Source organism: Prunus avium, chromosome 8 (assembly GCF_965620075.1).
Source record: "Prunus avium chromosome 8, drPruAviu1.hap1.1, whole genome shotgun sequence".
In the NCBI taxonomy this organism is placed as follows: Eukaryota; Viridiplantae; Streptophyta; class Magnoliopsida; order Rosales; family Rosaceae; genus Prunus; species Prunus avium.
Window position 1 is genome coordinate 35,754,958 of NC_142291.1, and position 12,277 is coordinate 35,767,234.

The 12,277-nt window shown below is 40.1% G+C and overlaps 2 protein-coding genes across 2 annotated transcripts; one reads left to right on the plus strand and one right to left on the minus strand.

Moving 5' to 3' along the window:
* The first annotated feature begins 722 nt into the window (after positions 1 to 722).
* On the plus strand, positions 723 to 3,207 carry LOC110757037 (O-Glycosyl hydrolases family 17 protein). Its single transcript, XM_021958554.2, has 3 exons — positions 723 to 1,377; positions 1,463 to 2,761; positions 2,888 to 3,207. The coding sequence occupies exons 1-3, from the start codon at positions 1,323 to 1,325 to the stop codon at positions 2,923 to 2,925; spliced, it is 1,392 nt and encodes a 463-aa protein (XP_021814246.2). The 5' UTR covers positions 723 to 1,322; the 3' UTR covers positions 2,926 to 3,207.
* Positions 3,208 to 9,707: 6,500 nt separating this feature from the next.
* Positions 9,708 to 11,921, minus strand: LOC110757032 (glucan endo-1,3-beta-D-glucosidase-like). Its single transcript, XM_021958549.2, has one exon. The coding sequence runs from the start codon at positions 11,868 to 11,870 to the stop codon at positions 9,792 to 9,794; it is 2,079 nt and encodes a 692-aa protein (XP_021814241.2). The 5' UTR covers positions 11,871 to 11,921; the 3' UTR covers positions 9,708 to 9,791.
* Positions 11,922 to 12,277: the final 356 nt, after the last annotated feature.

Below are 12,277 nucleotides of genomic sequence, written 5' to 3' on the forward strand. Positions count from 1 at the left end.
AGTAATTTAATATATCGATTGTTTTTTGTAAAAAAATCACAGTGAAACTTTTTATTTTATTTTTAATATAAGTACCAAAGTGCCATGATGCTCAAAATAAAAGATAAAAACCGAGTCAACTCCTACCAGATAGATTGGATCGGACAACAATCTGGTCTATGCCCTAAAAATGGTCACCCCTAACATGGAGTTAGTTCTTGACTTCTAGAGTGCTACATTTGTAATGCGCAATTTTTTTATTATCTTATACTAAAAGACATTGGCATGACTGTACCGGTAACATGTTTTGCAGACAATTGTTGCGTCCCACTTTCCTCCTCACGAAAGTCCTCTATTTTGTTGCTTGGTTTCTTCTAAAATAATCTCTTTGATTAATTATATCTTGACCTGGAGGAACCCCTCAAAATCAGTAGTTTAATGTATTGAGGACATTGGTGGCCTAAACGTGGACCAGTGGCCTTCTTATTTTTTGGGTAATAGGGAAAGGACAAATAGAAAGATTAGAAAATGGTACAAGAAGAAAGAGTATTTAAAATGGAACCATGCAAAATTGAATGATGCTGCTGACAGTGTAAGTTTAGCAGCAGTTGTCTTTTACACTTTGAAAGTTATTTCAATTTCAACCTCACCCACCAAGAATAAATGGTGCTGTGGTTTTACCAGCTTTAGCCATTTTTGTCCCTCAAAAACAGGTTTTGATGTCCCCTGTGTCTCGCAAGCTACATCGCTATCTGCTACACAACAAGTGTATATGAGAAGCTCTCTCCTCTCTTCCTCTTGCTGAGCTGCAAATTTATTAGGCTGCCAACAACACTCAAACGGCTAATTGTACCATTCGTCGGTATCTAATAGACTTTTCGCCATTTTCCACCTTTCCTCTCCTTCATGGAAACCGAGCAAAAGGGATTTGTTCAATAAGTTACTAATAAAACACCCTAAACAGGCCCCACTTCCTCTCTCTCTCTCTCTCTCTCTCCCTCGCTCTCTCTGCTCTAAATAAATCCTTGATCTTTGATCTTTTCTTGCCCAGTATGTAACTTCAGCCATCTGATCAGATTCTCTCTAAGCAGTTAGCATCACTCTATCTCTCTACCCTTTCCTTCTTTTCTTTATCTTTTCAAAAAAGTTATATTCCCAATCCTCTCTCTCAGTCCTTAAAACACCTCAACTCCAACGTATCACCTAAACCCACCTCCTTCCAAAGATCCAATCTTTGAGCTCCATATCATCTGTTTCTGCTTCGAACTTATACATTTTATTAAAAAGATCATCTTTTTATTCTGGCAGGCTTGAAATTTACACTGAGATCAAGCAGAATAAAAATGGAGCTGGGTTTTGTTCCCCTGCTCATCCTCTGCTTCTTAGTCTCCATTTCCAGTAAGTTTCCTCTACGAATCTCAAAATATGTGACATGGGTTTTGTTCATTTTGGGTTTTGCTCTAAACCCTTCTGTATTTTGCAGGTGCAGAGCTCGCAGCCAAGGTGGGCGTGAACTATGGCCAGCTGGGCAACAACCTACCATCTCCATCAGAGTCGGTGAAGCTCATCCAATCCCTCAAAGCCAAGCGAGTCAAAATCTATGATGCCAACCCTAAAATCCTCGAAGCTCTCAGAAACACAGACCTCCAAGTCTCAATGATGGTGCCCAACGAGCTCATCAACAACATCTCCTCAAATCAAACACTCGCAGACCAATGGGTCCATGCCAATGTGGTGCCCTTTTACCCCGAGACTCTGATCCGGTACCTCCTCGTCGGAAACGAAATTCTCAGCCAACCCGATAAAACAATCTGGATCAATCTCGTCCCGGCAATGCGCAAAATCAAAGCTGCTCTCAAAACCCATAGCATCACAAAGGTCAAAGTCGGGACCCCATTGGCCATGGACGTCCTCGAATCATCGTTCCCACCATCAAACGGTACGTTTCGGTCCGATATTTCGGCTTCCGTCATCAAACCCCTGTTGCAGTTCGTGAACAAGACCAAGTCTTTCTTCTTCGTCGATGTCTACACGTACTTCCCTTGGTCTTCCGATCCCACCAACATCAATTTAGACTACGCTCTGTTCGAATCCAAGAACATTACAGTCAAAGACCCGGTTTCGGGCCTAACCTACCACAACCTATTCGACCAAATGGTGGACGCTTTGATTTTCGCGATGAAGCGACTCGGCTACCCGGATATCCGGATTTGGATCGCCGAAACGGGTTGGCCCAGCGGCGGCGACTACGACCAGATTGGCGCTAACATCCGCAACGCCGCCACTTACAACCGAAATGTCGTCAAAAAGTTCAACGCCAAACCGCCGGTCGGAACGCCGGCCCGACCCGGTTCAGTGCTGCCGAGTTTCCTTTTCGCTCTCTACAACGAGAACACGAAACCGGGTCCAAGCACGGAGCGGAATTTCGGGTTGTTGTACCCGAACGGGTCAAATGTGTACCCGATTGATTTGAGCGGGAAGACGCCCGAGTCAGAGTACGGGCCGTTGCCGGCGGCGACGAACAATGCGCCGTACAAAGGGCCGATATGGTGCATGGTGGCGAAGGGAGCCAACAGGAGCGCGGTTGCGTCGGCGTTATCGTACGCCTGCTCGCAGGGGAATAAAACTTGCGACCCGATTCAACCCAGAGGGAAGTGTTTTAAACCCGACTCGTTGGTTTGGCACGCTAGCTATGCGTTCAGCGCCTATTGGGCTCAGTTTAGGAAGGTCGGTGGCAGCTGTTACTTTGGAGGGCTTGCCACTCAAACCATCAAGGACCCAAGTAAGTAATATTCACCTAAAGAAAAAAGAATTAGCCTGAGAATTAAAAGTATTCAGATTATAATTTCTTTTGAGGTACAATTACAGTCTGCTTGTCCTTATTATGGGTTATCTGTCTGTGTTTCAGGTTATGGATCCTGCAAGTTCCCAGGTGCAAAACTATGAGCGCATGTAAGAGGGTGAAATAAGCTGCTATTTTCTTCTTGGAAAATTTATTCATGATATTTAATCTATTTATGATTTAGGGATGATTTATAGAGGGTGGTAGCTTTTAGGCTTCAGCTAGTCAAGTTTTTTTTTTTTTTTTTGGGGCGGAAGTCAAGTTGTTTTTGTCACAACTGCTTGTAGTTTCTGCATTCTTCCAACGGCTATTTTCTTGCTTTCTTCCTACCCTGCTCGCTGTACCTCTTTTTCTTGTTCCTAATATATTGCAATTTTTTATGGCAATGCCAAGTGCCAACGGCTCTATATATGTGGTCATGAAATTGAAGAGGAAGCATAGATGTTTGCCACTTTATGATTTTGACACTTTTTGGTAGTGCTCTTTTGAGTCAGCTCTTGTCATGCTGATCTATGGTCCATTATCTTTCTGAAAGTGACTCTTGAGACAGGAGACACCAGACGCCATTGTAAGTGTCCGGATTCTTTCGTGGAGATCAATTGGGTTAAATTTTCTTTCCAAGTTTTCGAGGACCAATTATGCAGATAGCTTCTTTTTACTGTTTCTCAGCAGAGAAAGCAAACACTTCATAATTCTTCCCATTCCCAATTACATCATGAATGCCCACCGAAAGTGTTTTCGGACTTCATTACGCTATTTGTCATTTCTTCAATCTAATGTTACTTTGGCCTTGTTTGGTAGATCAGATCAAATTGCACTATTCCAATAAAATTGAATTAATATCTTCACCGTCATTTGGCGTATTTTACAAATTATATCTTTAAATGAGACTCATAAGAACTGACTTGAACTCAAATAAGGAATGACATTTGGATGACTTCATTATGTTATCTAGATGTGACTCTGAATGTTATCAAATTGGAGATGACATAACATTATGATTGCTACATGATCATCATGTCTTAATATATTGGTTAGCATTCACCTTTATATAATTAAAAGGTAAAGCATATGAAAAGTTCTGTTTCTTTTTGAAGGGGTCAAGAGTAAACAACACACATGCATTACTGTATTAGAAAAGCAAAACACTTCTTTTTATAACCTTACTTATTCAACACAAATAAAACCCCTTAAGACTTTTCAACATGAAAGGCCCTTGTTCTTCCTTGAACATAAACCACGTACATCATATATATTAACATAATCAATTTTTTCTTTCCTGGCTTAGCTAGCCGTAATTAGAACATAATTAACCTTTCTAACCACGACACCGATTAATTTTCGAGCAACCACGGTTGTAGGGATTAGCGGGTTTACGTTCACCGTTGCTGTCCCTAGGACCACTACAACCAGGATGTGGCCCTCCTGGTTTTAGGCATGGGTCAAGAACTCCAGGGTTAATGCTGGTCCTCTTAGCTTCAACTTCCTCGTTCAGCGCCAACATGCCCACAATGAGCAAACAGAGGATGAATGTCTTCATGCTTGAAATGCCCATGATCTTTACTTAATTCGGCTCCAATAGTTGTATTGTATTCAATATTGGCTTAAGAGGCACTCAATTTATATGAGTTTTGGTTGCCATGTAGTTTTTTTTTTCTGTGGTTTTGTTCGCTGTTCATCCTATTTTTTGTTTCTAAAGTTTGAGGGTATTTAGCATTTACAATATAGACTGTTTAAACGCCAGCAATCATAAGTGGAGATAGTTGAAAGTAAGAGGCGCTTGTATTTTCTAACTTCAATGATAAAGCACTTATCTCTATATTCGCGGTTAAAAAGTTTCTAGAAGGCCTAGAATCTCTCCTTATAGATGTGTATTTACAAGTATCACCACTTACAGTTTTCTCAAGAGATCAATGGATTACATATTGCATAAAAATGATAGTCTTCCCTTCTGTATGAAATTGAAGTTATATTTAATCACCAAGACAAAATAGGATACCTCATTTTTTTTTTTTGGTCTTGCTGGGCCGATAAGTAGATAAAGGAGAGCCCAAAGAACTCATAAGTTAAAAGGATTATTATCAATAGAACTTATTAAGAATTAATGGGTTTCATTTTTACACTAAAAAGTGTAATATTAATTTTGTTTAGTTCAAATGTTCTCATTTTGTACGGTTGTTAGGCTAAATCACTAGGAGAAAAAAACTAAAAAAAGTATTTGACTCAAATCTAAATAGCCAAACCGCCTGAATCAAACCACTCAATAGTGGTCTGGTTTAGTTTAGTTTGATTTCTCTCGTGATTTCAATTCAAATAAACTCGGACCGCACCCACCCATAATTAAGTGTGAGAGACTTTCAAGAAGACTTAACGAGTATTGATCAATTACACTCGACAATAATGTTTACAGGAGAGATTCGTATTTAATAAAATTATGGAGTTGAAGATGTCTGGAACTTAAAGAACTTTTTGCACATGAGATTATAAAAGTAGAGAGCTTTTTTCTTTACAATGGCATTTTCGTTCAGTTATTTTTTCATGCTTTGAAAACACACTAGTGGTTGTGTTTACTTAAAGATAATGCTTCCTTGTGTGAACAACAGATTAAGCAAAACATTGTAGCTTGTTATTTGGAACGCTTATCTTTCTTGGCATGAAAAGGAATTGAAAAGCTATATAGATAGTGAAGTTAACTTTGAAAATTTGGTATATGAAAGCATAGTTGGAAAGCGAGAAGCATAGTTAACTTTGAAAGTAACATCTAACCGTGGCTCAATAATGGCGTCCGCCAAGTATTTCCTTATTGCTGGAACCACATCAAGACAATCCACCTCCTCAGCAAATCAATGCCAACGTTGCTGATCTCGCAACCAACTTCCCATAAAAGTAAGACGACGCAATTGTTATTGGCGTCGAAATAAGAGCCTTAATTGCGACCAAGCGCAGAAAGAATTTCAGGGTATGAGGCTTGTTTGACACCTCCGATTGAATGCCAAGTGACGGATACATTGTGGGAATTTTTGGATATAGAATTTTAAAAAATTGACGGTGGGTCCTTAATTGGCAATTTTTAAACAATTGGAATCGTTAATTTACCGAAAAAATTATTAAGGGGCTAAATTGACAATACGGAAATAGTTAAGGGGGCAAAAACTGCGCAAAACCCTAAATTAAATTTAAAGATAAAAGTTATAAACTTTTCGAGCTGATCAATTGGGTTAAAATTTTCCAAGTTTTCGATGACCAATTATGCATTGTAGATAGCTTCTTTTACTGTCTCTCAGCAGAGAAAGCAAACACTTCATAATTCTTCCCATTCCCAAATACATCATGAATGTCCACCGAAAGTGTTTTGTGACTTCATTATGCTATTTGTCATTTCTTCAATATAATGTTACTTTGGCCTTGTTTGGTAGATCAGATTGGACTATTCCAATTAAATTGAATTAATATCTTCACCGTCATTTGGCGTGTTATATAAATTATATTTTTAAATGGGACTCATAAGAATTGACTTGAATTCAATTCCTCTAATTTAGATCGGGTCACCAAATAAGGAATGACATTTGGAGGACTTCATTATGTTATCTAGATGTGACTCTGAATGTTATCAAATTGAAGATGACATAACATTATGATTGCCACATGATCACCATCTCTTAATATATTAGTTAGTATTCACCTTTAAATAATTAAAAGGTAAAGCATATGAAAAGTTCTGTTTCTGTTTGAAGGGGCAAGAATAAAAAGCACATATGCATTACTATATTAGAAAAGCAAAACACTTCTTTCAACAACGTTACTTATCCAATACAAATAAAACCCCTTGAGACTTTCACCATGAAAGGCCCTTGTTCTCCCTAGAACATAAACCACGTACATCATATATATTAAAAAGTTCTTTTTCTTTCCTGGCTTAGCTAGCCATAATTAGAACTTAAGTAACCTTTCTAATCACGACACTGATTAATTTTCGAGCAACCACGATTGTAGGGGTTAGCGGTTTTACGTTCACCGTTGCTGCCACTAGGACCACTACAACCAGGATGTGGCCCTCCTGGTTTTAGGCATGGGTCAAGAACTCCAGGGTTAATGCTGGTCCTCCCAGCTTCCACTCCTTCGTTCAGCGCCACCATGCCAACAATGAGAAAACAGAGGATGAATGTGTTCATGCTTGAAATCCCCATGATCTTACTTAATTTGGCTCCAATAGTTGTATTGTATTCAATATTGGCTTAAGAGACACTCAATTTATATGAGGTTTGGTTGCCATTCAGTTTTTTTCTACGGTTTTGTTCTCTGTTCATCCTATTTTTTGTTTCTAAAGTTTAGCATTTACAACGTAGATTGTTTAAACGCCAGCAAGCATATGTGGAGATAGTTGAAAGTAGGACGCGCTTGTAACGTCAATGATAAAGCACTTATCTCTATATTCGTGGTTTAAAAGTTTCTAGAATGCCTAGAATCTCTCCTAATAGATGTGTATTTACCTTGATATAATACGACTTTTACTTTTGTATTTTCTGTATCCTTGATCTTAAAATTTAAAACAAAAACTGCTAAAAAAAGTTTACTTTTTTAATATAGGGCCATTTTAAGACAATGCTTAAGCCCATTTTACAAAACCCAGCCCGTTAGTTATTTTAAAAATTAGGTTAGATGTCTTCTTCTTCCCAGCGTATCCTACACTCCTTCCTCTCGCTGTTTCGACTTCATCTCTCTCTCTCTCTTGGTCTTTCTTCATGCAGCGCCTCAGTGCCACCTTAAGCGTCGACGCCTCAACGGAAAAACGCCAGCCCAGACTAGCCCAGGCGGCCTAGGCGGGCGCTAGGCGGCGCCCAACTCCCTGGCGGCCCCACACTCCTTCCTCTCGCTGTTTCGACTTCATCTCTGTCTCTCGGTCTTTCTTCATGCAGCGCCTCAGTGCCACCTTAAGCGTCGACGCCTCAACGGCAAAACGCCAGCCCAGACCAGCCCAGCCGGCCTAGGCGGGCGCTAGGCGGCCTAGGCGGCGCCCAACTCCCTGGCGGCCCTACACTCGTTCCTCTCGCTGTTTCGACTTCATCTCTCTCTCTCTCTCGGTCTTTCTTGATGAAGCGCCTCAGTGCCACCGTAAGCGTCGACGCCTCAAAGGCAAAACGCCAACCCAGACCAGCCCAGGCGGCCTAGGCGGCGCCCAACTCCCTGGCGGCTACTCCTTACGATTAGGATGAAATTGCGGCGGTGTCTTCCCGCCTAGCACCTTGAGAATGTATCGGTGTGAAAGGCTGATCAAAGCTATGCACCTTGCATATGGTTTGACATACGTGTGTAGTTTGGAATAACATGGTATGTTGTGAGTGCTTGTTCCAGAACACCAAAAGCTGCAAGGTCTACTAGTTAGTTAGTAGCATCCTAGTTCCTTCAGATTCTGATTGATAGATTGCTTCGAGTCACTGTGATATTGGTATCTTAATTTTGTGTTTTAAAAAGCTTTCCCATGTTTGGTGTAATTCTTTGCTCTTCTATAACTGAGTTGTATTTTAAAATCTAAGTTCTAGTCTAGGAAAGTTGAGGATATATGGTTCGATACTTGAGAAGAAATATATTGCACCACAAGGTTCTTGAGGGAAACCTACGTAAATATGGTTTTTATTTTTGTGAAATATATGGGGACAGAGATTTTATATCATAAGAATCCTTTTCCTTTATAGAATCTCTAGTTCTGGTCTGGTGTTTCAGGGCTCTAGTCTTGGCTTACTCTTTGCTTTCGTTTTTAAATAAAATTCTTCATATCCTGTAAAGATTTTGATTTCATAAGCCTTTTTTTTTTTCTTCCGAGGACCTCATATCTTATGCTTTTTCTTTGCACGCGTCTTAAGATGAGCTGAAACTTCTTACAATCTAGTCTGGTATTTATATGTTCTCTTGCTCATGTAGTGTGTTCTGTACACATATACACACAAATGCATGAAATTACTTTTGTAATTTTTCTGACTCTGGTATTTGTGAATTGTAGCACTTTCACTCTCACAAAAATGCTTAGTCCTTAACCATAATTTATGTTCATGATTTGCTGAAGTGCTTAAATCAGGCATGAACATAAATAGAAATAACTACAAGCTCAAGTTTGGACTTCCATTGTTGGTGTGTCAGATTGGTTCCTCCCCAGGTCAATGTATCGCTTAACTCATAATATTCAGAGTTGCTAGCTATACTCTTTAAACAGAGATTTGTTCGCTGTTCCTATTTTTCTTCTTAAGTTTGAGTGGTCAGTTTGATTTCTTCCGTGATTTTAGTTCAAACAAAATTGGACCGTGCCCACCCATAATTAAGTGTGAGAGACTTTCAAGAAGACTCAACAAGTATTGATCAATTACACTTGACAATACTGTTTACAGGAGAGATTCGTATTTAATATAAAAATTAAAGACTTGAAAAAACTGCGTGTCAGGAACTTAAAGATAAAGAACTTTTTGCACATGAGATTATCAAAATAGAGAGCCTTTTTCTTTACAATGGCATTTTCGTTCAGTTCTTTGTATATGCTGTGAAAACACACTAGTGGGTTTTTTTAACTTAAAGATAACGCTTCCTTTGTGAGCACGTCTCTCCTGTGTGAACATCAGATTAAGCAAAACATTGTAGCTTGTTATTTGGAACGCATATCTTTCTTGGCATGAAAGGAATTGAAAAGCTATACAGATGTTAATGTTTTGGCTTGGTCTTGCGTGTTGCACAGATAGTGAAGTTAGCTTTGACAGTTTGGTATATGAAAGCAGAGTTGGAAAAGCGAGAAGGGTAAGAGAGAGACAGAGAGGAGGAGGTGGATGTATAGTTCATAACCATTGCTATAAATTGAACTTCTAATTGATTTGTTAAGTTACATACATAAGAATTTGTCAAATATGCATGACAGTGAACCTAAAAAAATAATAATAATGAAAAAACACAACCTAAAAACTAATCAACAAAAATGAACTCAAAGATCCTACTGTGAACCTAAGTTCCTACTATGAATCCACCATAGGAGATTAGTGAGAGAGTTTCCATCATCAAAACCCTTCAAGCTCTTAATCTTCTCCGAAGCACCATCCTTATCATAAATCCCTTGCAAGGCATAGACAAAGCCCTCCCATCCTTCCTCAACTCCTTCTCTACTCAGGGCTGGCAATGCCCATTCCACAATTTCCTTAGCAAAGCCATCATCAGAGAACAAGATCTCAGTGATTGGGGATATGGGCAGCAACTGAATTCCAAGCCTCATTTCTTTTGCCTCTGGAGGAGCAAACCAAAGTCCACTGTCTCTCTTGTTTGCCCATAAAATTCCCACAATCCTATTTTCCTTTGTGAACTTTTCCTCATAAAGTGTATCTCCTTCTCTTACATGCCACCACATTTGAGCTGCTTGAATTTCCATAGATGTAAGCATTGATCCACTATTGAAAAGATTGGTGTCTCCATAGGCTAAGCCCATCAATGCAGCTGAGTAGTAAGCATTCACTGACTCACTTGTGCTCTCTTGGTCCCTTCCATCTCCAAATTCAGCTAGTCCTCCAGCCCATGAGTGTAGTTTGTACAGATCAAAGCATCTCAACCGCGGATAGTTTGAATTCGATTGGTTGCCCATGTTGATGAAATCTGCTGCAAGAGAGTAAGCTTGAGGCTTGTACTTGCTCCCCCATGCACGATCAATCTTTGCAAGCACTGAAATACCATAAACAAAATATCCAAGATGATAATGGTGATCATTATAAACTCCAAACCCAAAATCTGCACCGCGATCGGTTGATCCTTGTTGGGTGACAAGTCCACCCCATTTAGGATCATACAAGAAACCATTCCCACTTAAAGTACCATCCAACCATGGCTCAATGGCGTCCGCTAAGTATTTCCTAATTGCTGGAACCACATCAAGACAATCCACCTCCTCAGCAATCAAAGCCAACCTTGCTGCTCTGGCAACCAATTTCCCATAAAAGTATGACGATTCAGTTGTTATTGGTGTCGAACTAAGAGCCTTGACATCACGACGAAGCGCAGAAACAATTTCAGGGTATGAGGCTTGTTTGACACCTCCGATTGAATGCCAAGTGACTGATATATTATGAGATTTCAACTCCCACAAATCACCAACGATGCCAACCAGATCGCCATCAATGCTCTTGTACTTGAAATCCTCCAAAACAGTAGCATTAGACAGAAGCTGAAGATGGAGAGGATGAGCTAGCATAAGCAAATCTCCCCGTCCATACTTCTCCCATTTATATTCCAGAGTGAATGGCTTTGTGAACACAGCTTCACCAGAAATGGGGTATGCAGAACTAAACTGGTCAAGGATTGCCACGTATTTTGGATCAGAACCCGGCACCAATGCAATCCGAATATTCCCAGAATAGCCATAAAAAGTTAATGTTGATGGGCTGCTTCTAGTCAAATTAGCTGGGGAGGAGGTGTACATAACCCATGTTTGATTGTTGTCAAGATGGACGGTGAACTTGGTCTTTGAGTTGCTTGAATAGGATTCGAGGATTGCGTGAATGGTTGAGATAGAAACCGCAGTGGGGCTAGACACATTGCAGGTGACATAGGGGCTTCCTCGAGCGAGGAAGAAACGAAGGTTGGAGGAGGGAAATTCCAAGGTGACACTGAGATCAGTGAAGGCAGAGATTACACGGCCGCTGTTATTTGCTGTAGCTAAGTTGGCGCTGGTTTGGGAGGCGAAGATGGTGAGGTCAGGGACAAAGGTTTGGGAGATGAAAGCAGAGGTGGAGGAGAGAGATGGGTAGGAGATAGATAGAGAGGAGGAGGATGAGTTGATGCTGTAGGGGTGGAAGTACTCAGGTTTGTCACCATTGTTGAGAGCAAAGTTCTGAAAAAAAGAATTGGTGGGAAGAGGGGTGGAGAGGAGGTTTGCAGAGAAGAAGCTTGAAGGGTCAGGGAGGATTGTGGATTGGGTTGGAGGGAATTGGAATGAGGTTGATAGTGAGGTGGTGTGTGGAATTAGTGAAAGAGCTGAAACACAGAGGATGAGAGCAAAAGTGAAAGCCGAAGTGAGGTTGTTTGCCATTGCGCCTTGTTGTGATGGTGAAGTCTCTCTAAAATTGGCCTCATATTTATAGGTTTTTTCAAGATGTTCCTAATTGTGCAAGGTGTTTTTTGTTTCTATTTCCTTTAGGAAATTGATAAATTTCTCGGTTGTAATTTTACTTTCCTTTTTTTTTTTTTGGTTAGTCCTATTGTAACTATGGATTTGTTTCCTAGTGTTATAGATCTTTGTATATTCCTCATTATTGAAGGAGAGAATTTTTCTTCGTCTTCCTCATTTCTTTATACAGAGAGGCCGATTCCTTCGTCCAAGGTACCAAAGATTTCAGACTTTTGCGTTGTGTTTGGTTGTCGAGAAAATACCGGGCAAAGTTGTTTGCTGTTATTGTTCCTTTGTTTAGCCGTCAGAACAGGCGGTGTACTTTAGAA